Source organism: Drosophila bipectinata, chromosome 3R (assembly GCF_030179905.1).
Source record: "Drosophila bipectinata strain 14024-0381.07 chromosome 3R, DbipHiC1v2, whole genome shotgun sequence".
NCBI classification, from domain to species: domain Eukaryota; kingdom Metazoa; phylum Arthropoda; class Insecta; order Diptera; family Drosophilidae; genus Drosophila; species Drosophila bipectinata.
Genome location: NC_091739.1, coordinates 25,097,617 through 25,124,274, shown reverse-complemented (window position 1 = coordinate 25,124,274; position 26,658 = coordinate 25,097,617). Strand labels below are relative to the sequence as shown.

Here is a 26,658-nt window from a genome sequence, read left to right as displayed (position 1 = left end):
AACAGGTGATTTTGGGAGAAAAGAAGAAAGGGCGCAGGCGCCGGATACTCTTGTGTGCGAAATGATCGTAAATCAGCCGGACGAAGATCTTCGTTTTCTTCACACACACGGCCCGAAAGCCCGCCGAAGTCAATGGTAGAGAGCCGGCGCTGTACAAATATATGCATATTCTTCTGTTTGGATTTTGTGTGCACTGCGAGATATTAGGGGTTATTCGTGTTATAAATAGTCTTAGTATTAAAGAAAATGTTGAATCTTTCCCTACCTTGTTGTTTAAATTGCTTAAATTGACAAGTTTTTTGTAATATAATATATTTATAAATTATATTTATTTTATAACATTTTTGAAATCATTCCATAATGTACGAACATTTTTGATGAAATTATGAAATATTTCAAATAGGTTTCGATACGTTGTATACTTTTTTATAAACTAAAAACATTTATTTGAATTTTAAGAACATTTTGCATTAGGATATAAGTAAAAGTTACTAGTTCTTGGAATACATAGACTAATCAACAAATATTTTATAATACTAACCGAAAAATATTGTCATAAAACCATGACAGAAATAAGAAAAAATGTTACACACGGAAACCACGAAAATAAAATGTTTCTGTTTTCTTCACCTTTAGCTATTCTTTTGATATATTTTGGTAAAATTTTCCTCTCAGTGTACCCTACACTAGCACAAATGGGTGGTTCTCTTCGCGTAAATTGAGAGCTGAATGCAGTTCCAAAATAATCATAAGCAACAACAAGAACTGCGGTGGCCGATGGCTGTGGCAAGCATCAGCTATGGGCTTCACGCTGCTTTTAGCCAAAAAGTACGCGCTCTTTCACACAGATACTCGCACTCACACAGATACTCGCACCCGCACGCACACACCGAGGCGATCGTTCGGATTCGACCAAACGGCGAGCATCGAACGTCAACATATTGAATAAATATTTTCAGTTGAACATCACAATCCGTTCAAGTCGCGGATAACTCCGAATAAAAGTTTTGTAAGTAAAAGGAATACGTTAATGTTAAAAAAAAGATATAACATAAGTATTCGCTAAACAAAAATTGCCTAAAAACCTGCCGAGTGTCCAATAAAAAGTTGTAATTGTGATTTAAATTGGTTGAAAATCAAAAAAAGGATTCAATCCCATCAAAAATACTTACATAATAAAAGTATTGCTGCCAAAATAACATTAAATCAAGCAAAGTGTTGTGAAAATCGAATAGAAACCGCAAGTATAACAAGGAATATAATTTGAAAATTTTCTGTCAGAAAATTAGAAACCTAAATAGAGGTTAAACACCTCTGAGATTTAGCAGAAAAATAAGAATAAGTCTATCTGGGGTTTGTTAAGTTTTTCTGCTAACCGCAAGTCGCCATATAAAGTTACCATTAAAGATTTGTTTGTATAATCATAGTCAGCTAGGGGTTTTATTTAAAATTTATCACGTACAAGGAGAAAAAATCCAAGATTTTTTAGTTACTTAAGGAAGTAACAACAGCCCTTTTTTTAGAAGGATCCCGAAGACCACAAACTGAAGAATACAATGGATTCAGAGTTAAAATTCTTTTTAAAACTTTGTTGGGGCACCTTTTTAATTTCAACATTATGTTCTTCATAAATATAACTCCTTATAAATATAATGGAATAATAAAAGATGTCATAGTTCCAATTTATAATTTTGTATCTGTGAAATCCGATACACGACCGCTGCCCACAGATGCCAAATGGATTTGAAGCAAACGTAGGCGAAATCCACCAAGAATTTCCCAGAAAGCTCTTTTCTCTCTGGGTTGCTTAATTTAGTATTAAGTAATATCCGATTGGGGGCCTTCGGGTAGGCGGGATATTCAACAGATGCCTTCGTCGGACTATTTTTAGATAATTTCTGTATGTGCCAAAGAGATAAAACACAGATTCAGAGAGTGGAATAGAGAAAGCTTCAAGTTAAGGAATATATATGCGTTAGATCTGTATGTGTAGGACTACGTATAGGTATAGGATATTTATTAATAGAATTTTCTGTATTCTGTGTTTCGTATGATGAAATTTTAAATTCTCCGTTGGATAATTTGGAAAATTTTCAAAAAAATGGTTCATGAAACTGGAATCTTTTTGAAGAAAATAGGTGTGTTGGGCAAGGAAATAGGGGTTACTATAGTAAAAGGCTCGAAAATTTCTGAATGAATATTTAATTATTTACATTTATTTGTTGCTTGACTTACTTATTTTTTTACTAAGCCCATTAATTAAAGATATATGTCATTGTCGAGGGTTATACAATGGCATGCGAATTTTTGCGCTGAATCAACGCAAACATAACTTAAAGTGTCACCTCAATTGACATATATCCAATACGTATACAGACGATTCTATATGTTCCAACGAATGCACAAAAAATTTGCCTTCAAAGCAATTTAATTAAAATTCAATTTTTTTTGGGAGTTTTTCTTTGCCTGGTCGTCGTACCTGGCCGGATCGGGCTCAGGAATGTAAACAGAGGTTTTAAAAATAAAAATTCATGTTTAAAAAGTATTTCTCAAAAGAACAACAAATGACACCGATGAGATGCAATAAAAAATTTAAATTTCACGGTGCGAAACTTGAGTCAATTAGCCGGCTGTTGCACTGGATCGCGGTTTAAGCCATGACAAATGTTGGTCAAGTGGGTTTCGGGTTGGTTGAAGAAAGGTTGGTAGGGAGTGGAAGTAAAGGCGGGGCCCAGAACCCTCCAGCTGCGTCCACACTGACTCAGAAGGTCTGAAAATTGTCCACAGCAGCTGAGATGATTCATAAATGGTATATTTAATTAAGAAACAAGCAGAAAATAAAGTTTTGTAGAGAAAAAGTTTCAGTAGAACGCCATTACTTATATTAGGGGGAAAGCTCTTCTTATAGAACCTTAGAAATCTACTGACACAATTCTTCTGCCTCAAGAATTCCCAAAAAGTTACTTTTCCCAGCTTCGCATGGAAGTCACACCATCCGATCCTATGTGATCTGCATAACTAAGCACACTTTTTGGGTTCTGAGTTCATAGCCTCTTTCCCGATGTATTGAGAAAAAACGTGCATTACCTGGTCAGGTATTCTCCCATTTAAATGATTTACTGTGAGATGAGAAAACACTCTCGAAAAACAAATGCACAAGCAGAAGATCAATGGGGAAGAACGAGAATCGTGAAGAAACGCCAGCGAAATATTAAATTCTCAATTTCTCAGTTGGGTGAGCTTGAACAAAGCCTCCAGCTTGGGGTGGGCCTTGAGTGGAGTTGCTTTTTGGCCAGGGAGAATAATTTATTACTTTTAATAGCCTTCCTGCCAAAATAGGAGAACGATTGTTTAAGATTTCTTAAACAAGATTTAAATTTTGAGCTTGTGAAAGTAAAAAGTAAAATACTAAATAGATAAAATCTAATTTTTAAGATCAAAACAAGAATCTTATAGAAGTTTCAACATATGTACATACAACTATAGATAACCTAGATTTTTATCTTTGATCTTGAAAAACTAAACCCATATATGGATTATAAAATGCAAATGAACTCTCCTCAGAGAGTTTCACTTTCGCACAAACATGGAATTGTTATGACTTTTGATTTTCCTATTCGCAACACAACAATTGATGATTATCGCATAAATTTGCTAATTGCTTTATTGGCTGCACATAACAACAGTTTCGATTTCAGTCTGAGGCACTTCCATTTTCATATCTTTGGATTTCCATTTCAATTTCAGTTTCTTTCGAGTAAAGTAGTGCAAAAACAAAACCAACACCATGGATGCCATCAAGAAGAAGATGCAAGCGATGAAAGTCGACAAGGACGGAGCTTTGGAGCGCGCTCTCGTCTGCGAACAGGAGGCACGCGATGCCAACACCCGCGCCGAAAAGGTAAGCCAGAAAACCCCCCTAACACCCCCACAAGTCCCCCATAATTAATCCCCTTTAAAAAAACCCCCCTAAACCAAAACAACGCACCAAAAAACATTTAATATTACAAAAAACATAATTAATGGCTTGCGTATAAATAAATCTTGTTAACACATGCAATTCCCATGTAGTATTTTGATTAGTAATGGTTCATTATGTTTTCTCGAAAACCCCCATAGGCCGAGGAGGAGGCTCGCCAGCTGCAGAAGAAGATCCAGACCGTTGAGAACGAGCTGGATCAGACCCAGGAGGCTCTGACCCTGGTCACTGGCAAGCTGGAGGAGAAGAACAAGGCTCTGCAGAACGTAAGTCCATGACTTTATTGTTCTTTACAAAATAGGCTAAAGGTTAAGATAGCCATCAGCAGAGACTCCACATTCGTTTTATCCTTTAAAGTTTAAAAATTTTCAAATGGATAGCTTTAACGTATTTATCGATATTTTCAAACGATTACTATCGAGTTTAAAATGATGTATAAAAAAATACCAAACACCCATCTCTTGAAAGCGAATTCAAAATATGTCATATTATTTAGACAGTTTTAAATTAAGCTTGACAAATATTGAAATGTGTACAAGACACCCCCAAATTTGATAATTAGTTAAATCACTTAAGAAATCTTTTCAAGAAAAACATAAAAGAAAACATTCCATTAATCATTTGAAATTTGGCCCGCCTTGTCAGTTTCGAAAGTGTCTAGAAATTGTGGAGCATTTTCTTGAAAAGTTTACGATAAGCCATTTTCTACCCTAAGATATATATTAAGTTTACGTATACTTTTTATGTTTCTGATGAATATTTCGAAATGCATCTCAAGGCAAGAAATACACATAATTTATAACAAGCAATTTTGATTCGACTTGGTGACAGCCGGCGGTCACCAAAGTTTCGGGGGGAAAGTGTCTAGAAAATAAGAAATGGGGCATCTGGGAAACGGTGTCATATACTGAGGCAACTATACGCCAATTTCATGGTACCTGAAATCGGAGAAAATGTTTGTGGGGAAACATTCACTTTGTTTTTTAAAAAAATTCCAAAGGGGAAGTTGGAAAAAATATGTATTCATACATTTTGAATGAAAAGTTGAAAGAAAACGATCGAGCTTTTCCACTCTCGCTCTCCCGCTATGCATGCGTTTGTAATTGCTGTTGGCAACGCCTTGCAGAGGCGCTATTTTTAAATCTATTGAAAATAGTCTTTCGCGTGAAAGAGAGGTTGCTGGGCAATATCAAATAACGCAAAGACAGAGCCAACTGAAATTTGTGTTTGCTTGCCAAAAAATTTTCTCGCAAAAAAAGAAAAAAGTACGCTGTGTTGAAATTTTCTCTATTCATTTGAATTGGCGTAGAATCTAGAACATTTTTTGGTGTGGGCCGCAGTGTTTCCAAAAGGAATTTGAATCGCAATCTTTTCATTTTGGGCATTTTGGGAAAGTATTTCAAGGACATTTCGCATGCCGCTGACAATTTGGCAGCTATTCAAAAAGTGTGCGAGCAGGTAAAGCCGGGAAAACTTATCGCTGAAAAATTAAAACAATATAAAAAAAATAAATAAAACTTATCAGGCAAATAGATAATCAGGGCGGTCTTGTTGTCGCATGTTTGTCTGGCCCTGCCCGGGCTTCTATACCTACTTCAAAATAAATATGACTATGAGTATGAAAGACTGAGTAATGGGCAACAAAACAAAGAAGATAAGCAATTAAATGAATCAAAATTGTAGAAAAGAAAACTCACTCGGAAAAGAAGAGAGAGGCGAGAGTTTTTTTGAGTGGAAATGCGGGCTGTGGCTCTCTTCCACTTTCTACTCTCGATCCAAATGCGCACGCCCTCGCTTGGTAGGGGGCCGCACACACTTTAAAACACAACGGAAGACAACATCGAGGGGCCAGGAGCCAGCAGCCGCCCGCTCATAAATCCACCAAATTAATTAATCAAATCAAAAGCATAAATTAAATAAATAATTTGCAGTATAATTCATTAAAAAAAGAAAGATCACTACTTTCATTTAACTCGCCTTAAACGAAATTCTAGTGACTTCCAATTACATAAAATTCAACAGCTGACAACGGTTACAACTACCACGTCTGCCAAAAAACCACAAAACCGACAAAAAAAAAAGTTTAGCGGAAATTTCTCTGCATTTTTCACGCGCTAATGAAAAACTGAAAAAGAGCGAAATATCTGTATTAAATCATCAATAAAAATAGCAAGATCGGACTCAACTAGCGGTACCATGAGCACAGCTGTTTGAACGAAACAAAACATAACTTCAGCCAAGGAAAAGGCAACACGCACCAAATCACACAATTAAAAGAAAAAAATACAAGACAAAGTAAAACAATAGCAAAAGCAAACGCCGCTCATAATTAATATGTACGAAAAAACATTAACCATAGGAACTGCTAAAGTTAATAATGCATATGAATGGCAAAAAGTGAGTTACAATAGCAAAAACAACCAGACCGTCGCAAAACTCAAACAACAACAACCACACGCGCCAAAAACAATCAAGATCAGTGCAAAAAATGCAACAAAAGCTCCGCCAACAACAACTACGGCACCCACGTTACCGTTGCTCAAATCTGTAGCCGTTAAACCGCAAAAACCAAATCCAAATCAAAGCCAACAAATAAAATTCGTTGGCAGCGCGGCCCGCCGACAAACGTTGGCCCATCAAATAAAGCGGGCGCATCGGCATTTATTGACCAGCGGCGGCCAAGATAAACCGCAAAAGAGTAAACAATACAAATTTAATCTTTTTAATTCAGATTGCTGGCTACACGCGCTCGATCATTTAAAATAATCGAATAAAATTTACTTTACATCTGTACTTTACATTGCCTACTTATGGAGCGCGTGTAGCTGGCAACTCTAGAGTTATCGATAGCCACAAATTTTAATTCTTTGAAAAAAAAACAACTCAACAATTAACTATATTTAAACAATTTGTTAATTGTTGAGTTGTTGCTTTCACCTAATCGGTTTCTCGGGCACGTCTGTGCTTCTTTCTTTCCATTCCCCGATATCCGATACTCTCTAACCCATTTGCTGTCCATCGATAACGACTACACAACCAGCTGGCAAACAGAAACAACAGAAACAGCCGCGCAAGAAACAATTGTTGGGAAGTGATAAACAAAAACAGCACCAGAAGCGTGGCACGGCGTCCACCAAATCCAGCCCGGCCCATAGGAACACACGCCAATCGAGGTGCCACAGTGACGGGGCACAATCGGGCCTGTCGTCGCGTTGGTGTTCCATCGAAGAGCAGCTGAACGTGCTGGACGATCTGCTCTACTACTGCGATGAGGAGGCGGAACAGTACTTAGCCCAGCTCTACGAAAAGTACCAGGAGCAACTCAGGCGCAATAGCATCGACAGCAGCTGCAGAACCAGAAGCTGTTCTCCCGGAAGCGACTTCTGGAGCGACACAGATTCCGAGAATATGTCGCAGCACGACGACGACTCCAGTACCAGTGGCACTGGCAGCCACAGCACTGGCCACAGCTTGGTGCCTTCCTCCCTTAAGCGACGTGGCCACCAACACCATCCACGATTCTCGGGCACTCGCCGGCCCAATGTTCCCAACGTCCAGGAAATCCTAGCGGCTCTCTATCGAGGCGACTCCAAGAGCGCCCTCTCCAATCTGCGAGGTGAGACGCCGCCCGAGGAGCAGAAGGAGGTGGATCAGAAGCCGCAAGAGGATCAGAAGTCCAGCCGAAGCACCCTAAGCCTTCCACTAAGCGAGTCTGTTACCAATTCCCTGGGCAGCAACAGTCCAACGCCCACTGACGAGAGCAGTGTGCAAGATGAAAGTGCAATTAACACGCCTACAGCTGCTGAGGGAGTTCCTCCACCAGCTCCGTCCACTTCAAAGAGCAAGAAAAAGAAGCGAGAGAAGGGAGAGAAAAGCGAAAAGTCGGAGAAGTCTGACCGCAAAAAGAAGTCCTCCTCCTCATCGGGCAAAAGGGAGCGCAGCAAGCGATCATCCGCCAACCCCATGGAGCTCAGCAGCGACAGCTTGGCCACGGATCTGAGTGCCGGGGCCATAGACGAAGGCATCGCCTTGGCGGACGACGACGACAACCAGGTGGCCGAGTGGTCGAAACTGCGGTGTACCAGTGAGTCTGCAGAGGTTGTGGCCGAGAGGGAGGCCCGAAGGAACAAGGGCCGCTGTGCAGACTATCCGGGACTGGCCTTCGGACGCTCCATCTTCAGTTCGGACACCATGATGAAGTTCAACATCATCCGGAACGAACTGCACAACATTATGAACACACAGCTCAAGCGGGTAATTAGCTGATGAGTTTCGGAGATCTGAAATACCTTACTAATCACTCTTCTATATATATTCCCCATTCAAGCGAAGCAATCTTATCGGTGTTGTTGTTGTTGCTGCTGCCTTCTGGTGAGAAACTGAAAAGTTTGGTTAGGTTCTGCGATTGCTCCAATTTGTCAGCAGTGGCCGTAGTCATTGTTATTCTCCTTCATCGCTATTTTTTGTGTGTGGAATGAGTACTGAGTACTGTGCACATTGCAAACCGATTACGTCGTCATCGCTGTCTTCGCCGCCTTCTTTTCTTTTCTTCAGCTCTCTTCTAGACTCGCGAGTCGCGATTTTCTAGTCTTTAACCCTTCGCCGGCCCACGGTCTCGATTCGGCCTTGCTGGCGTAAAGATTTTCCAAAGCCCACTTGTAAATCTTGACCCACTTGAGGCGTTGCGCTTGTTTCGTTCACCTTTCGCCAGCTTTGCGGGATGTCCGATGGCCAGAGAAGAGTTTCTGTTGAATTTCATTTTGTGGAAAGATTACGGAGCAATGAAAGTATTCCAACAATTTGGCAAACATGTTGACTTAATTGCAGGCAATTGTTTAATTAGTTACGCAATTGCTGGAATTGCTAGCGGTACTGTCCGACCACCTGTTGCGCCCACCTCCCCCCTTCGCCACCTCTCGCTTTCGCTTCTCGTATCCATCTCACTCTGGCTCACTAGTGTATGCGGGTGGGATCCAAAGGTAAGGCCGCTAAATGGTATTAGTCACCCCCTGCCCCATCCCCTGCAGTTCTATAAATACTCAGTACTCTTGGCCCGCCTTAAAAAGGCAACAGTTTGAAATACTAAAAGGAAAACCCGGCCATATTTGGCCAAAGCATAGCTCGACTTGCCAAATTGGCGAACAAATTAATTATTAAACGCTCATGCTCTGCGGCCGGCCTTACTTTTAATTTCTTTTCAATGTCGACCGTCTAAAAATGGGCACTAGCTCATTGTTGGCACTATCAACAATTACGCCATCGGCGGGGGAAATATGCATACATAGCTACAGGTGGAATCCGAAATAGTAAGCCGACTTGTTGTTTACTTTGTATTCACAACTAACAGAGCTATGTTAGCCCACTGTAAGCTGTTCCTCCCTTTCCTTTTTCCGGCCTTTACGTTGCCCGCTGATAAGCCTGATAGAGTACCGGCATTGTGTTTTCCGTTATACGTTACTAGCCACCACAATTAGCCGTCTGTGGGGGGAGTGGGGAGCTGGCGTTGAGCTGGCAAAAGCGCTCACGCACACAGCAGCACTCTTTTTACCTTCCCGATTACTCATCTTTACTTTTGTATTTTACATGGGCTGCTTTTGCATAATATTATTTGCCTGGAAATGACAAAAATCCAAAATATTTCTTTGCTAATTAATGCCAAACAACAACAAACATGTCGACAGAATTTAGCGGCTTTTAACAGGTTTTCCAGCGGCACTCTCTCACACCGACACTCAAGAGCACCAGTCAACCCCCATACAGGCTCAGGTTTAGGCGAGGCAGACGGCCTGGAAAGTCACACGCACGCTACGCCGCACACAGCAGCTGTCTCGCTTGCAACAGGGCGATTCGGGTGAAACGAGTGGCGAGAAAAGTGAATTATTACCAAACTTGACCAAGTTTTTTCCAGTTACGAGCCATTCTGGGCAATCCCGATAGCTACCGAGAGAGTATCTTTGAGAATCAAGTGAGCATTTGGTATCAGACAGGTCAAATCGAGTATTCACAGGGTGGTTAGGTGTGAGCATGTGAGAAAGAGATAGAGCAGCTGGAACGAGAGAGAGAAGTGGTGTACCGACGAGTAGTTCCAGTTAAAACACGACAACAGTGGGCCCAAAACAGTATCACGAGCAGTTCCAGTACCCATTTCCAGATTCGAACTCCCCACAATCGCTTGTCGCGTCGCTTGTGTCTCTTGACTCGTGTTTTTTCCTCCAAGCACCAAGTATCAAATTTTTAATTTGAAACACAAGTATTCGCTTCGTAGGCCCGTTCCCGTTCGATTTTGCCACAAAACACTGCCGCTAAGGAAAATACACAAGCCGTGGAAGAGAAAAAAAGAAAAACCGGTGGTTCCCTATTCATGTGTGTGTGTGTGTGATTGTCGCTCGTTCGTGTGTGTTCCTCCAAATTGTAAATTAAATTCGTTGCTGCCATAGAGAAATTCTGGAAAAAAAGGCAGAGTGCTAAAGTGTGTATAAAGAGCCAATCTTGATTCAAAAAAACACCCACTACTTGCCAGAAAAGCAAAAAAAAAAATCATAAATATGACGACCAGCATTCCACAAGGCACTCTTCTGGACGTGCTCAAGAAGAAGATGCGCCAGACCAAAGAGGAGATGGAGAAGTACAAAGATGAGTGCGAGGAGTTCCACAAGCGCCTGCAACTGGAGGTGGTGCGACGCGAAGAAGTAAGCTCCATTCCGTACTCCACCTTAATCAGGGCTAGAATTTGCTACCGTTTTGGTATGGGAAGCCATTACTGCGTGACCTGTCTTATAAATTTTGCATAAATCCTACCTAAAGAGAAAAGATAGTCGGGCATTTCTTCTTCTTCCGCCTCTCTCTCTCCCATTCCCTGCCTCTTACTTCAAATGCCGAAATGCGTGTGTCGGAGCGAGACGACGCATGTGCCAAGCGCTCTCAGTGGCTTGCTGGTGTTGTTGTTTTACTTTTCAGTGGTTTTTCCTGTCTTTCTGTTGTTCTTTTCATCTTTTGGTTCGTGGTGAACGAATTTTGGGCAAATTGGTGGAGTGGAGAGGAGAGCCACCCTGGCCTGGCTCGGACTCGGACTCGGTCTCTTGGTTGTGTCACTTTCCGTTCTGGGTTAACTGTTCTTATCGCGCTGACCGAATTCATTCACCTTTCGAATTGCCTGTTATCTTGCGCTTCACGGCACACACAAGCGCACGCACCTTTACATTTACATAAGGCGAAAAGGAGAAAGAAATCTTTTGTAAATTGAGCGATTCGGTTGGCTTTTTTTTCTAACGCTGCTTTCTTCTGAGCGACAAAAACCGGCTTATAGAATCCAAGCCAAAGAAATAGGAATAAGAAGAAGACGGCGGGGAGAAGAGTCATCGGCTGTCGAAGAAGCCACATCGTTTAGAGCTAGCGGTGTTCTAAATTCGATTAATTATGATTTTTTCGCCACGGCCATTTATAAGTGGTTTAATTCTCTTAATTCCTTTTCTGTTTCGAATCTAATTAGACAATTGAGTGCACGAGTGCGAGAAGGGCTCCCAAACACTGACGTCATTTCAAAGGGGGTTGAAATAACTTCCAGGCTTGACAGTTTGAATTTGAAAAGATTCAAAAGCCGATTCGGTTTGATTTCCAGCCAATGATTGACGTTTAGCTTCCTCTGAAAACAAACAATAAGAGCAAACTAAAACAAAACATAATTTGCCTATACAATGCTTTCAATGTCACTCACGGTCTCTCTTTAGTAGGCCCCTCCTTTTCCTCTCTTTATTTCCAGGCCACCCAGCGACCTCCTCTCTACCTCCCTTTCCCCTTTCTCCTCCTCATCATCATGCAATTGAACGTTTCTGATAATTTCAGTGAGCATTGTGACAAATTGGTTTTGATTTGTGTGCCTTTGCGCCTTTTGCCAGGCGGCGAGTGTCGTAACTCAGAGATTACAACACATGACGCCATGGCTCTGCTGGCCACCAGACACCCCTCCCCCTTCCCAAGATCTGACAAATATTTCATGCTTGAGAGCATCGTCTTTTTTAAACACAGACCTTTTACATATTCATGGCTTATTTTTCGGTTCATAATTAAAAATGCATCATCACAATGAAAATACACACCTAGCGAAGCGCTCCAATAACTTTTTCTCTTGTTTTTGCTTTCGTTTCCAAGGCAATAAAACAAAAAACAAAAATCCAAAACTAAAGCAAACGGCATGAAATTCACATTCAAGGTGTGTGTGACTAAGCCGTCAACAATTTTTTTGGTACAATTTCTCGGCCAAGCCATGTAGCTGGTTTTGCATGATCTCTTTTTTTTTTTTGAGAGTTTCTTTTTGGTATTTATTATTATTATTATATTATTTTTTTTTTGCATTTTGCCGGTCATTTTTCATAAATTCCCCAACAATGGGGGCCACACGATCTGTGTTCGGCCATTCCATCTTTCTTTCTTTAAAACGTGTTCTGTCGCCGCTTTTCTTTTCACAGTGATTTCGGTTGCCCCCCCCCTGCCTGTTCGTTCCCTTCCATCCCCCTGTGTGTGGTCGTTAATAAAGCGTTTAATCTTCAATACGTTTTGTTAATGAGTTCAAACACACCGTTCTTCAAAAAAGTGAGAAAATCTTCAAGATCATCCAAAAATATCTGAATCTCTTAAGATATATGTATCTTAAAGAAAAGAGCATAAATACTATTTCTTAATTTCCTTAATTATTTTATTTTAAAAGTATCTTAATCTAAAAGATAAAATATTCCAGCGATCTTGAAATTGTTTCTTTCTGTGCCGTTTTGGGCTTCATCCACTGTTTGTGTATCGTGTTTGGAAAGCTAAAGCTGCGCTGCCTGCTCCCCCAATTCGAAATGCTTTTTATCGTTTAACATGGTGTGTGTGTGTGTGAGTATCTGTGTGTATTTTGTATGCTGCCGCTGTTTGGGACGATGACGTAAGCCAACACAACACGGTTGGTTCCAATTCATAATCACACGATACTTTTACGACTCTGAGGCCCAGGCACACGATTTCGGTTCTAGGCGGGTTAGTCATTCCGTCAATCCGTCAGTACGTACGTAGTAGTACTATGTCCAGATATTGTATCTGTATCTATGTATATCTATGCCCGGCACACCATATCAGTCATTGGACATGGTTTTGGACATGGACATGGAACTGAAACTGGCACTGCCACCGGACTGCCTTGTCCAATTGCTTTTCTGCCGTTTTCGATTTAAACTTTGTTTTTATTTATTTTTTTATACTTTTTTTCACCATTTTTGGGCGTGTGCTGGTCGATTCGCTTTTCATCGTTTAGCGCTAATGCTTTAAAAGGCAACCGAACATCGGTATTATTCTGGTTTCGTTGATTCGGGTGGGAAATCTCCTCGTTAGTCTTAGATGACGTCATGGCCTAAACCTTAAATTGGCTTCGTTTTGGCCATATCGTTTTCAGTATTAATGAACTGTATTCCCACTTTGATGGCGTGTGTATCGATTGCATAGTTCGTTTTCTTGCCGACTTTAGGGCGTTGCGGCTTTGTTTGACCTTGCCTCGTAATCTGACAACAACAACAACCACGCCGGAAGACAAAAAAGGAAGTTTTCTTTACAGGTGGAAGCCAGAAAAGCTCAAAGGACCCACTGCCGGCATTTAAGTTTAGAAATAGAAGGGGTCTCAGGGGGAAAAGAGAGCGCAAAAGTAGGAAACTTCCATACCAAAATAGTAGCAAAATTATGTGTATTTCTTGCCTAAAAAAAATGAAAACTAAGTTAGCTCCTAAGTTATAATTAAAATTAGTATTTTAAGTTTAAGAATTACTGGACGGCTTGGTTATATTTGGTTCGTTCGACCATCGAACGTTTGTTTTGTAGGCCGAATCTGAGGTTGCTGCTCTGAACCGTCGCATCCAGTTGCTCGAAGAAGACTTGGAGCGCTCTGAGGAGCGTCTGGGCTCCGCCACAGCCAAGCTGTCGGAAGCCTCTCAGGCCGCTGATGAGAGCGAACGGTTAGTACACCCATTTTTAATCCTAAAACTATCCCCCCCTTATCAACTATATCCCCCCATGATGTGTAAAATATTTTATAAGCTTTACAGCAAATCTAAGTTCGAGTTACAATTCTATATATTATATCTTTAACTGACTATCGAAATTCAGGATACGAAAAGCGCTTGAGAATCGCACAAATATGGAAGATGACAAAGTAGCTCTGTTGGAGAACCAATTAGCACAAGCGAAATTAATTGCAGAAGAAGCTGATAAGAAATACGAAGAGGTATAGTTCTGGTAACCCATTGGTCTCCGTTCTTCTAGGGTAGGGTTCTAGGGTTAATAGGCTCGTTTCTCTTGAGGTTAGGTCTCAGTTTGGTCAACATTTGCGTTACTAATTAGGTTTTGGGTCTTAATATCTGCGCTCTCTCTTAACCAACACTTGTAATAATGGTCATTTTAATGATCTTGCATCTAAGTTAGTTCTTAAGAATTTCTGTAAACAGCTTCAAGATGACGACTCGCCGCTGGAACTGGAACTCCATGGATGCTCTACATTTTTGTAAAAATATTGTAAAATTATGTTTCTTTAGGAATCTTAGTCGTAAGCATGTCCTACATAAGCTTATGGTAGTCTATTAGTCAAATGGCTGTGTCCCCAATGTTTGTAATGTGATGAAGTTTAAACAGTGATGGAATGTTTCTAGAATCTAGATAATTATAGTGTCTAGACCTCTAGACCCCTTAGCCTAATCGCTTTTAAAAATAAATTTAATACACTGTTTAGGCTTCAGGCCTGTCTCTCCTTAGTCTTTCCCCTCCCTGTAAATTATTTGTAGCAACATCCGAATAGTTAACTCAACTGGCAACAAATTCTTGTCTCTTTTTACAACAACAATTCCACGACAACCACAATACCAAAAAAAAATCTATCTCTATCTGTGAATGTATCTGTAAAACCATCTGTTTGTCATAACAACTGCAACAACAACAACAACAACTACACCATACACGCAACGATGTGGATGATGACGTCGAACGATTCACACAATTACTACCACTTTTTCGGCTGTACCAAACTGCAATCCCGATGGGGGAACGGCATAATCATCGCTAACCACTTGGTCACTGTCTTCTATGGGCATGGACATCGTCTTCAACCCTATAGTGCTCGCAAGATTCTTGAGAACCGCGCCCTTGCCGATGAAGAACGCATGGACGCTCTTGAGAATCAGCTGAAGGAAGCGCGTTTCCTTGCTGAGGAGGCTGACAAGAAATACGATGAGGTGCAGCTAAAAACCAATCTGTCTTCTACTATTCTAAGCAATAATAATAATATCAGTAACAACAACAACAGTAACAGTAACAATATTAGTCCCAAATCCGAGTCCGATATTGGTGGCATCGTCACCGCAACCGCCAACAACAATAACGCATCCCGAACTATTGCCTCTGATGCTGTTGGTGAAGCGACTTCTACATTGTCCTCCACAAGTCACGAACATAACAACAATCCCACCAACGACACCTGATCTGTTTGGTTTCTTTGTCAATTCTACGAAACATTTGAATGATGAAATAGGACTTGTACCTATGAACTTGGCACAGGAATCATCCCAGACAGGATGTGTCGATGTGATGTAAAACTTGTGCTTACGACGATGAATAACGAACGATGATGATGCTTGAGGGCAGCTATAGTTTATATAGTAGTGTAGAGGCATGCACCGCCCGCCGCCTTATGCAATATGCAATATATAGTTAATGATGATGATGATGTATTAGCCGATGTACATACAATGTAAATCAAATGCAATGAAATTTTGATTGTAACGCGTGAACAAATCCGTAGCTACTCCATGTGTGTGTCTTTTAATTTGTAAAGTTATCCATAGAGAACTATGTAAAGTAAATGTTAAGATTGGTGGTCCATACGATGTCTGAGAGATACTTATATAGTATCTCATAATGCTCTTCCACGAGAGAAAGCTTGAAAAGCATATCGCAAACGAAATGATTGTCTAATCGGAATACTATTTTGAAAATGTAATTTAAACTCACGTTTTGCCTTAAAAAAACACACCTTAAGAATAACAAAATATAACCCAAGAAAATGTCTAATTTTGATTAAATATATATATATATTTTTGGCAAAGTTTATATCACACTATTATATACAGAAATTATATATAAATACAAATATATAAATGCAGCATAACAACCTATAGTTTGAAATTATTGAAAGCAGATGTTTCCAAGGCCCTAGGAGTTGTTGTACTTTCTGTTTTTTGTAGAGGGGGTTATGAGAATTTCTATGATTTTTTGAAAGAAAAGCCATTTAACCATTTCAAGGAAAGCTTGCCCCAGTCTGGGCCCGAATGCTTACGTGTTTTGCACAAAAATGGATCGAAAACAAACACCAACTGATAAACTGCATTGCCTGATAAGCCACCTATATTTTACCCTTTTATTTTCTGCCATTTTGCACCTTATCTCCGCCCAGAAACCAAGAAGGCGGGGAGCACTAGCTCCGATAAGCGAAGAAAGGCCGCTCCCCAGTCCGATCGATTCGTGTGGATTTCGCACTCCTTCACCTCAGATATCTGGCCATGACATAAGCGCCTAAAAACCGGCGAGCGGATGAATCAGCCGGGAGAGGAGGCACTCGCTCACTTGACCCTCAGTCGTAGGCCGATCGAAAAGGGGGGCGTGACGTGAGTCAGTGGCTTGAAATGTGCGTGGAGTGATTCCATCCATCCGCACTGCATATGCTACGTTATCTTTTCCTGCGAAAAGATCTGACACTCAGTAGTAGAGTGTCATCCATCCAGGTGGGGGCTTCCACTGAAAGATATTTGCATACTAAAGCCAGGAAATGGAGACTGTTTTTGGTCAAGTGGCCAATTAATATCAATAAGCGTGCTGCCCTAAATGGTCCAAAGCAATTTCCTCGATAAACATCGAATTTTTGGACAGCATCTTAACGGATTTCCAAATAAAGTTCAAGAGATACAATATCTTTTTAGCTAATTTCCTTTAATCAAGTTTGAGATAATGAAAGAGTATTCAAATTTCCGCTAATTTAGGCCTAAAATAATAAACAAAATGTACAACAACCTCTGGAGGCTAGAAAACATTCAAAACCCCCGCCAAGAATACTTAGTTGCGATATTTATAGCTTATGGTATGGAGTATGGTTCACCATTATTTCTAAAGACACACACATTAAGCACAAGTTTTATGGGATAAAAAAATCTCAACAAAATACTCAACAAAATAACAAAAATTTCAAATATCTTTTTTGTTTTTACTAAAATATGCAAAAACATCACACATTACAGTCAAAAAAAAAAAACACTAAAAAAAACATTAAAAACTAAGTAAAATACACATCTAATGCTTTGTGTTCGCATAACAAAATCTATGTAAAATAAATACGAAAAAAAAAACATGAAATTTAATACATTTTCTACATGTTCTTCTGTGTACCCGATGTGCCATACTATTTCCCTGTATTATATGAATGAATCAACAACATCCACTCAATGAATCGATTTGTATATGAAATGTGTATGAGAAAAGGTTGCCCGTAAATTGGCCATGGTTGAAGCTGATTTGGAGCGTGCCGAAGAACGTGCCGAGCAGGGTGAAAAGTACGTTGCAAGTCCAGACTATATCAAGTTTCGAGTTATTGTGTTAATTGTGCCTAAAAATAAAACAATGTTGAAACTGCCGCCAACCTAACCTCATCTATAAGATCGTTTTGCATTCTCCCCGAGTTATATTTTTGATTTTGTTCTTAATTTCTTATAGCTAGCTAGCTTTTGCCTATTTTTTTTTGTATTGTTTGGTTAAAAATGTGAATATACCAGAGAAATATATAATATTGTAAAATAAAAGCATGTCTAATAGTTTAGAAAGAACATTTTAAATCAAAAGCACAGAAGGTTTTCTTCGTCACCTTCTTGACTGAAAAAACTCCACTGACATAAATCATGAATGAACATGCACAGTATTCACATTTTTTGCCAACCTGCAGCCGCCACAGTCAGACACGAAAACTAATCGTACAAAACTTTTTTCTCTGCCATCTCTAACCTTGTGCCAAAACACAACCGTTATGTGTGTTTGTACTAACACCTTGCCACGCCCACTCGTGTTGCCACTACGCCATATGCCACGCCCTATGCCATGCCCTGCTTGCCGCCCCCAAAAAGGTTGCCAGAAAACTCGTGCTCATGGAACAGGATCTGGAGCGTTCCGAGGAGAAGGTCGAGCTCAGCGAAAGGTTTGTTGTCCACAGCCACGCCCATACGCCCAGCCGCGCCCCGCCTCTATGTTTTTTGTCAACTAACTGCATTTTTGTTAAATATACATGTTTTTTATACTTTTTTTAGCGCAATTTTTAGCCCGTGATGGATAAATATTTATTTATAATTTGCATAGTTTATAAAAAAAGCTCATAGAAGTGCCTAAGGCCTCGGCCATAAAAAGTGAAATCTTTGGAGTTGCCGGCACCACCGGTCCAAAAACAATTGTTATTAATACAAACAGAAAAATATTTGGCAGACCTTCGGATCATGATTTGACGGTTTCACGTCTCTTGGCCAACTCATCTTGGCCATCTGTGGCTACCCAACCAACCATCCACAAGATCACTTTCGAAAGTAAAGTGTTGTCACTTGTGGAGTTTTTCAACCGTTTTTGGCATTGCCGGGCAAAAATTGCGCTTGAATGAAAACCATTATGTTTAACAACTGCATGAGTTATATACCACACTATTGTTGAGACAATTATTTAATTATGTTATTCTCTTTGCGTTACAACAGCAAAATTGTGGAGCTTGAGGAGGAGCTGCGTGTGGTTGGCAACAACCTGAAGTCCCTGGAAGTCTCTGAGGAGAAGGTCAGTATCTTATAGATAGGTCTTAATCTTTTTTAGCTTCCATGAGAAAATTGTGAAATTATGAAATTAACTTGAACTATTATCGAATTCCGAACCCAATTATCCCAAAATGTGCAAACAACAACAACGACTGATTTAGGCCAACCAACGTGAGGAAGAGTACAAGAACCAGATCAAGACCCTGAACACTCGTCTAAAGGAGGTAGATACAGATACAAAAAAAAGAGCCAAGAATTTGAAGCCAAAAAGCAAAGAGTGGCCGGCCCAAGAGGGCTTCCCATATCGAAAGTCGAGAGTGTCCAAATCCAGCGATTTATTACTGATCTTTTGTTGTTGTTTCTCGTTTTGTTTGTTTTTTAAACCAAAAATATCCAAAGTGGGCGGGTCGGAGAACCAAGTCAAGAGACCGAGTCCCCCGCCAGAAAGTGCTTTGGAGAAATACTTCTAAATGAACTAATCTCATCTTATAATTCTTTATAAAGTGTCAACCGATAAACATAAACACTAATTACTCTTTATTTATTTATTTTCATATTTTATTTGTTTAAATGTTGCCGCTTTAAACGCCCCAATCCAATCCTAATCTGCGCACCTGCTGGACCTGATTTCTTTTGCATGAATATATATATATATTTATTCTATTTTATGTTGAATAATGCTTATAAAACAACCGCTGCTTAGGCCACACAAAAAGAGGAAACCTTTGAGACGCAAATCAAGGTCTTGGACCATTCTCTGAAAGAGGTATTATGATGCACTGATTCCCCATTATTGGTGGTGGTAATATTTGGTATATCTCTGGTGTTGGTCGATAATGCTTCTTAACCTATATAGACTAAGAACTAAAGACTACTAATCAAAAAAAACAAAAAAAGAAAATATTGAATTGCACAAATCGTTATTCTCAATTTTAAATTTCTTGTACATATTCGTCAATTCGACATTTAATATTTTCTTTTTTATGTGAAACAAAAATGCTTTTGGGAAAATACAGCAAAAATGTGGATGAAATTTATGATGAAAAATAGATACAGATACATCAAGTATGGGCAAGTATTGTTCAATCTCAATCATTTCGATCGTGTGTGTGTACATTTTGTTCAAAATTGAAAACAACTTTTTGTGCATTGATTGCCAGTCAAGATTGATGAAGAAAGAGAGAGTTATCATCCATGGCAACATGGTACTGGTATAACTGACCTCCATAGTTCCATAGTTCCAAATGCCAAATCCTGAAGCTTCCTAAAGCTATTAGTATTCAATGAGATATCTAATTTCGGTAGATATTTTATATAATATATACTTTTCTTTTCTATAACAAACACACACACAAACAAATCGATCTATTGACACATAAATTTGATCCATATAATCTGTTGTATTTCCCCCGACGTCTAGGCACGCGTTAATCACAAATATTACGAAAAGGAGCTCATACAGTTCAAATTAAGTGTAGAAGCTGTAAGTCGACGCCAATGGATGGCCGTGTAGAGATTTATAGATTCTGTTTCTCTATCTCTATAAGGAATTACAATCTTAACAGCATTTTCAGTTTATTACTGCAGTGACTGCGTAGCCTCCACCAGTTAATAATTGTTATTATCAATCCCCCTATATGATATTTAATTTGTCTGATTTAGGTTTTGTCTAAAAACCCTAAATACACAAGCGTCGGCAGTTTGTAAGCATTCTAGTACTTATGAATAATTTTTATGTTTGAATGGTTATTTTTAATATTTTTATTAACTATATTTTCATCAAACATTGTTCTTAACTTTTGTTTTCAAACACACTCATATTATTTAATAAGTTTTGCTGGTTTTGGTAGAACATTTGGGAAGCTTCTTGGCTTAAAAAAAATAATTTAAAAAAATGCAAATTCTGTAAGGCTTCAAAAATATATAGTTTAAAACCTATACTATATTTTTAACTATATTTCAGAAAACTATGCCTTGGAATTTGCATTTTTTTGGTGTGGCAAGGATAGTGTTTTTTAAGACATGTCCTGCTCACTGTGGCCGCCACTTTTTGTTGCTTATCTACTATAAAATATTTATATCTATTTTACTAATTAAATATTTTTTAACTTTTTTCCCCAACTAAAAATTAAAGGCTGAGGCTCGCGCTGAGTTCGCTGAACGTTCCGTTCAGAAATTGCAGAAGGAAGTCGACAGGCTCGAAGGTATGTCCGTCAAAGATTTTATTCGAATTATACTGAGAACCTAGAACTCTTTTTTAATTTGTACCTCAGTATTTAAAGTAAAGAAAAGACCATTAATTGAGTAATTTGTATTTATTTTTGAATATAAACTTATCTTATAAGTAGAATCACATATCCTCTTATATAGAATCCAGAAATGTTATTTAGTGAACTTTTATGTACCTCGATATTTTTTGTTTCAACATTTTTAATTTGTTTCTTTTATTGTTTACTTTTCATATATAATTTTGTTGTTGTTGTGCTTAACAACGCTGCTTGTATCCTGCTCGCTAAAAACAAAAATGTTGCATGCCCCGCCTTTAATACACTGAAAAAAAATAAAAAACAAATAAATAGATGACTTGCTGAATGAGCGGGCCAAGAACAAACTGCTGCAGGAGGAAATGGAGGCCACCTTACATGACATACAGAACATGTAAACCTTTAATTTGCTAATTGTAAATTAACTAAACTGCCTGCTTTGACGTCAATCAAAACAAAAACAAAACCAACAAAAAAGACACACACGGACACACACAAAACTGGCGCTTTCCATATTTAAATACTAGAGAGAGATCGCATCCCAAACACACACACTTCAAACACACCAACCACCAACCCACCCACACAAATTGCAAGGACGCGCCAAGTGTCTTCCAAGCGGAGCGACGCCATCTTCGAACGCCAAGCAACGGAAGAGTTAATCAAAAGTAGCGTTAGTAGACACTCTAAACATAAAACATATAAAAACTCAAAAAAATGGAAAGCAGATCATGAAACTAAAACTGAAACAAGACATTCTCGTAGCAAAGTGCATTCCACTACTATTCGGCAACAAAATGAAAATTCCAATGAGCAGCTTTATAAAGACTACATATATTGCAATACTTTTGTAGAATCTAAATTTTAATTAATTCAATTATTTGTGTACTTTTTTGTACTCTTGCTTTTGCTACTCTACAATTTACCTTGTTTTGTTTTTAAAATTTAAATCATACCTGTATTTGTATTCGTATTTTGATGATGACAATTTTTGGACAAAAAAGACAACACGCATTGCCGCCTTCTTCTTAGACTACGTGTATTAAATATATAGAGAGACAAACAAATCGCTGTTATTTATATTTAAAGAGTAAATTCTATGCTAAAACTTTGTATTTGTCGCCAGCTTAACTGTATTAATAATACGCTAATGTTTATACCTTGTTTATACATACATATTTAAACAAATTCGTCGTGTTTGCAAAACGTTGTGTAATATTTGCCTACTTTTAAGTTGCCGCCCCGCCCACACCAGCATAAAACACTACTAGTAGAAACCACCATTCGATTTCGATATTTCGGCAATGATTAAAATTTTAAAAAATATATAAGCACATCATTCCAAATGCCCGATTCTCGAGTTCGGGCATCTTTTATTTGAAAAATAAAACGAAAACCACTTCCCACAAAAAAAAACAAAACACCAGCAACCCTTTGTCACTGTTCTGATTCTGATTCCGCAACGAGGAGAATGCTGCAACAAGAAATGGCATTAAAAATTTTAATTCGATCTATTTACGATTTACATAAATTAATTATTTATACTTTAATATATACCTATACATACATATACTATACAATACATACCATGCTGCTGCAATTGCACAAATAAAGTATTTTTTCGAAAACGTGTCTCCTGTCTGACCTGCCTGCCAGCCCCTCGTCCTGCGTCCAGTGTATAATCCCGATGTGGCCACCACTGGAGGTTCTATTGATCGCCTCGCGCTCTCTTGTATCTGCTCTAATCCGAATTTATGCTTTTCGCCTTGTGCCGCTCTGACCCCCTAACCCCCGAACCTCACCTCTAAACCGAACCCGAAACCGAATCGGAAACGGCAGACGAGCTGATCAAGGAGATCGAGCACTACGCCCTCATCGGCGACAGCCTGGACTTCACCTTCGTGGAGCTGATGGGCATGCCGCCCTTCTACAACGAGCGCTACCCCAAGCCGCCCACGCCGGAGCTCACCGAGGAGGAGATAGCCGCCCTGGAAGCCGCCGCCGCCGCAGAGGCCGAGGCCAAGGCCCGGGCCGAGGAACTGGCCGCTCTGGGTGAAGAGGCTGGAGCTGCGGGCGAAGGCGGTGAGGCGGCGGGTGCTGCTCCAGCCGAGGGCGGAGCTGCGGGCGAAGGTGGCGCAGAGCCAGCTGCACCGGCCGAACCAGAGAGGATTCCCACACCACCGCCACCACCACCATTCGAGTATGCCAAGGATCTGCCACCAGAGGGTGCCGAAGTGCCGTATGTGAAGAACGCCGAGCCGGGTGATATCTTGCCGGTTCCGGCCGAGGGTGCTCCTGCCGAGGGAGCCCCAGCCGAGGGTGCCCCTGCCGAGGGAGCATCTGCAGAGGGAGCTCCTGCCGAGGGAGCTCCTACAGATGGAGCTCCACCAGCCGAGGGAGAAGCTCCACCAGCTGCACCTGCTGCTGAAGGCGATGCTCCTCCACCACCTGCTGCAGAGGGAGAGGCTGCACCAGCACCGCCGCCAGATGCCGCAGCTCCCGTCGAGGCTGAAGCCCCCGCTCCACCACCAGCCGAAGAAGCTCCACCAGCCTAAAAGCTGAACATTGAAATGGAAAATAATGACGTTTTTGTTGCCAAATAGATCAAGGATCTCTAAAAGGATCTCGTCGTTACAGAACTGGCCAGAGTGTTTTCCTCTCACTAACCATGCCACATCCCCCAACTCCCTCTGTATTCCAAACTATATTACTTTACGCTTCTTTTAGTTTCTTATACTTTTGCCACCATTTCACGCTTTATTTTCTCTCTATACTCTCTACCCCCCGAAAATCGTCCTTCGCTTTTCTTGCTTGTCTCACAAACATCACCCACCGCATGGCATTCCGCATCCGCAGACGACCTTATTGTTGAAAAAGAACGCTACTGCCTCATCGGCGACAGCCTGGACGAGGCCTTCGTCGACCTGATCGTGGGTCTGGAGCCCTTCTGGACGGTCCGCAACCCGAAGCCGCCCACGCCCAAGCTGCCCACACCCACGCCCGAGGAGCTGGCCGCCATGGAGGCGGCCCGGGCGGAAGCGGAAGCTGCCGCCGCTGCCGAGGCGGAGGCTGCTGCGGCTGCCGCTGGCGAAGCCGGGGCCGAGGGCGAGGGCGCAGCACCCGGTGAGCCGGGAGCACCGGTCAAGGAGGCGACCCCGCCGCCAAAGGAGCCCACTCCTCCACCACCACCACCACCGCCATTCGAATACTCGATCGATCTGCCCCCAGAGGGCGCCGAGGTGCCGTACGTCAAGAACTACGAGCCACCACCACCCGGATCCGAGCCAGAGCCCGCGCCAGCTGCTGAGGGCGAGGCTGCTCCACCAGCTGAAGGAGCTGCTCCGGCCGAAGGAGCACCTGCTGAGGGAGCTGCCCCAGCCGAAGGTGCTGCCCCCGCAGCCCCGGCCGAGGGAGCTGCTCCGGCTGCTGAAGGTGCCGCTCCACCAGCTGAGGGAGAAGCTGCTGCGCCCGCAGAGGCTGCCCCGGCTGCCGAGGGCGAGGCACCTGCTCCAGAGGCCGCGGAGGCTGCTCTCGCTGCCGAGGCAGCCCCTGCCGAAGCTGCCCCAGCTGCCGAGGGCGAGGCAACACCAGCTTAAGCTGACCAGATGCTGCCCCCCTGGAGAGAAGGAACACAACTGCTACCGCTACCAAATACTGCCCTGCTTTTAAGAAACTTTAAATTAAGAGCACGTTTTTGGAATCATTTACCTTTTTTTTTATAAACGATAACTAAATGGAATTAAACAGTTTAGTTAAACGAAGCATTGCAAAAACCAAATGCTGCCTTATATTTGTGCTGCTATTTTTTATTTTTAACATTAACAGCTAGTTCTGACTTGCCAAGCCAAAGTTCAACCCCGCCGACTGCATTTTTATTTCAATTTTATCCAATAAAAGAGGTAATTATTTTTTTGTGTGAAAAGATGTTAGTTTTTGTCAGGTTTTGTGTAATTTTAATATTTTCTTTTTATAAATTTTATTAATTTTGGTTCCTTACTCTTGCGTTCTTTTATGATTTCTTGAACACGATGATGAACAGACGACCTGGTCCTGGAGAAGGAGCGCTACAAGGATATCGGAGACGATCTCGACACCGCCTTCGTCGAGCTCATCCTCAAGGAATAAGCGGATCGATCCAAGCACTGCTCCCACTCGGCCTCAAAACGATCAACACTCTATTTTATTCTCGTGGCACACCTTTCGATTGTATTCACTGTACCGTAGCATACCTGTAGGCGCACCGTACTTATTGTAATCGTAGTTGCCTTCGTTACCTTTGATTTGTGTGCTTGAATTTGAATAGATATTGTTGTAGATTGATTTTTGCCTGCAGAGAAATAAGAGGACGCAACGAAACTATTGTGTATTTGTTTAACTCAATTTTTATTTATTATTTGTATCCAAACTAAGAAATAAAGCAATCAACTTGAAAATATAATCACTGATATAAAATATTTATTTCACTTCTTGCTGCTCACTTTGTAGAAGAGGTTAGCAAAGGTAAGGAAAAGTACAAAACTATTGCCCAGGAACTGGAGTACGCCGAACTGAACAATTACTAAAGCCCGAAGTCGATACATCCGGAAAATGGGAAAATTACAGCAACAACAACTACAACAAATGCAGCCTGCGATCTACAAAGAAAAACAAAATGGAGTCTGAATGCATTTCGACGTCCAATTTACAAATTATTTTTAACATTACACACTAAAATACACTTCTCAGCCTAAACATTCCAAAAAAAAGTTAAAAAAAATCAAATTTTTAGAAATTACCTAAGAAATTTCAGAAAAATGCTGCCATTTTCCTTGATATTTGCAATTTGTAACTTGAAAGAATCATAGCAATCATTTAATAATTAAATAAGAGATCCCCAAAAACCCACCAGTCAGAATCGTACACCCTTGATCATATAATACTCATAGATCTCTCAAGAAAGCTTCAGCCAGAGTCAATTTTTGTATCATTTGAATTTGCTTGACTTTGTTTTCTTGGCAGTATGCGAATTGTATCTAAAATTGTCTATGGCCTTTGTATGAGAATTAGTATTCATAAGATACTAATTTATAAAAATAAAAGTAATAATTTAGAATATTAAAGGGAGACGTATAAATAAAATTTACAATTTTGACATAGCTTTTGTATAATTCTATGAAACATGCAAACCAAATAAAACAATGTATGTATTTTTATTTAACACTCAATATTTTTATGATCAATAAACAGAAACAAATCTTTTGCATATAAAAATGTTTGAAGGTGTTTTTAATGGGAGGTTTATAAATGATGTGGTTGGAGTGCTCCTACTTGTATGCTATAGATTTTACATTATGTTCAGAAACCATTTTTTTAAAAACATATAGCCTCTTCAGGATTTAGGTTTATTGAGAATTAAATAGGATAAGTTAGTTTTTATATTTCAGAAACCAATGCAAAGAAGAGGAATAGTCACTGAAAAAGAGAAGCTTTTTTCCTTATATTGGCAATGAAATGAAACTGAAAACAGCGTCATATCTTATTTAGTTTATATATAGAGCACTGTAACAGGCTTCCGTCTCTTTTAGCTTCTTTT

General features: G+C 40.3%; 1 protein-coding gene across 28 annotated transcripts; it reads left to right on the top strand.

The window, feature by feature from the left end:
- The first annotated feature begins 850 nt into the window (after positions 1-850).
- Tm1 (tropomyosin 1) lies at positions 851-25,837 on the top strand. 28 transcript variants are annotated; one of them, XM_017236249.3, is made up of 10 exons: positions 851-1,009; positions 3,748-3,901; positions 4,120-4,245; positions 13,823-13,956; positions 14,108-14,225; positions 18,157-18,227; positions 18,769-18,844; positions 18,984-19,046; positions 20,957-21,026; positions 23,943-25,080. In XM_017236249.3, exons 2-10 carry the CDS (start codon positions 3,788-3,790, stop codon positions 24,680-24,682), a joined length of 1,512 nt encoding a protein of 503 aa, XP_017091738.2. In that variant the 5' UTR covers positions 851-1,009; positions 3,748-3,787; the 3' UTR covers positions 24,683-25,080. The 28 variants fall into 28 exon arrangements, with proteins under 28 accessions (XP_017091738.2, XP_043067812.1, XP_070136894.1 ...); XM_043211877.2 differs by lacking the exons at positions 18,984-19,046; positions 23,943-25,080 and adding exons at positions 19,526-19,588; positions 25,572-25,813 and having other exon boundaries at positions 852-1,009; XM_070280793.1 differs by lacking the exons at positions 14,108-14,225; positions 18,157-18,227 and adding exons at positions 15,108-15,225; positions 17,522-17,592 and having other exon boundaries at positions 852-1,009.
- The last annotated feature ends 821 nt before the right edge of the window (positions 25,838-26,658 follow it).

Coding starts and splice junctions, on each gene's coding strand:
- Tm1 (XM_017236238.3), top strand. CDS start 6,314: ATGTACGAAAAAACATTAACCATAGGAACTGCTAAAGTTAATAATGCA. Junction 6,678..7,019: donor CCAAGATAAACCGCAAAAGA/GTAAACAATACA, acceptor CTACACAACCAG/CTGGCAAACAGAAACAACAG. Junction 18,228..18,768: donor AAGGTCGAGCTCAGCGAAAG/GTTTGTTGTCCA, acceptor GCGTTACAACAG/CAAAATTGTGGAGCTTGAGG.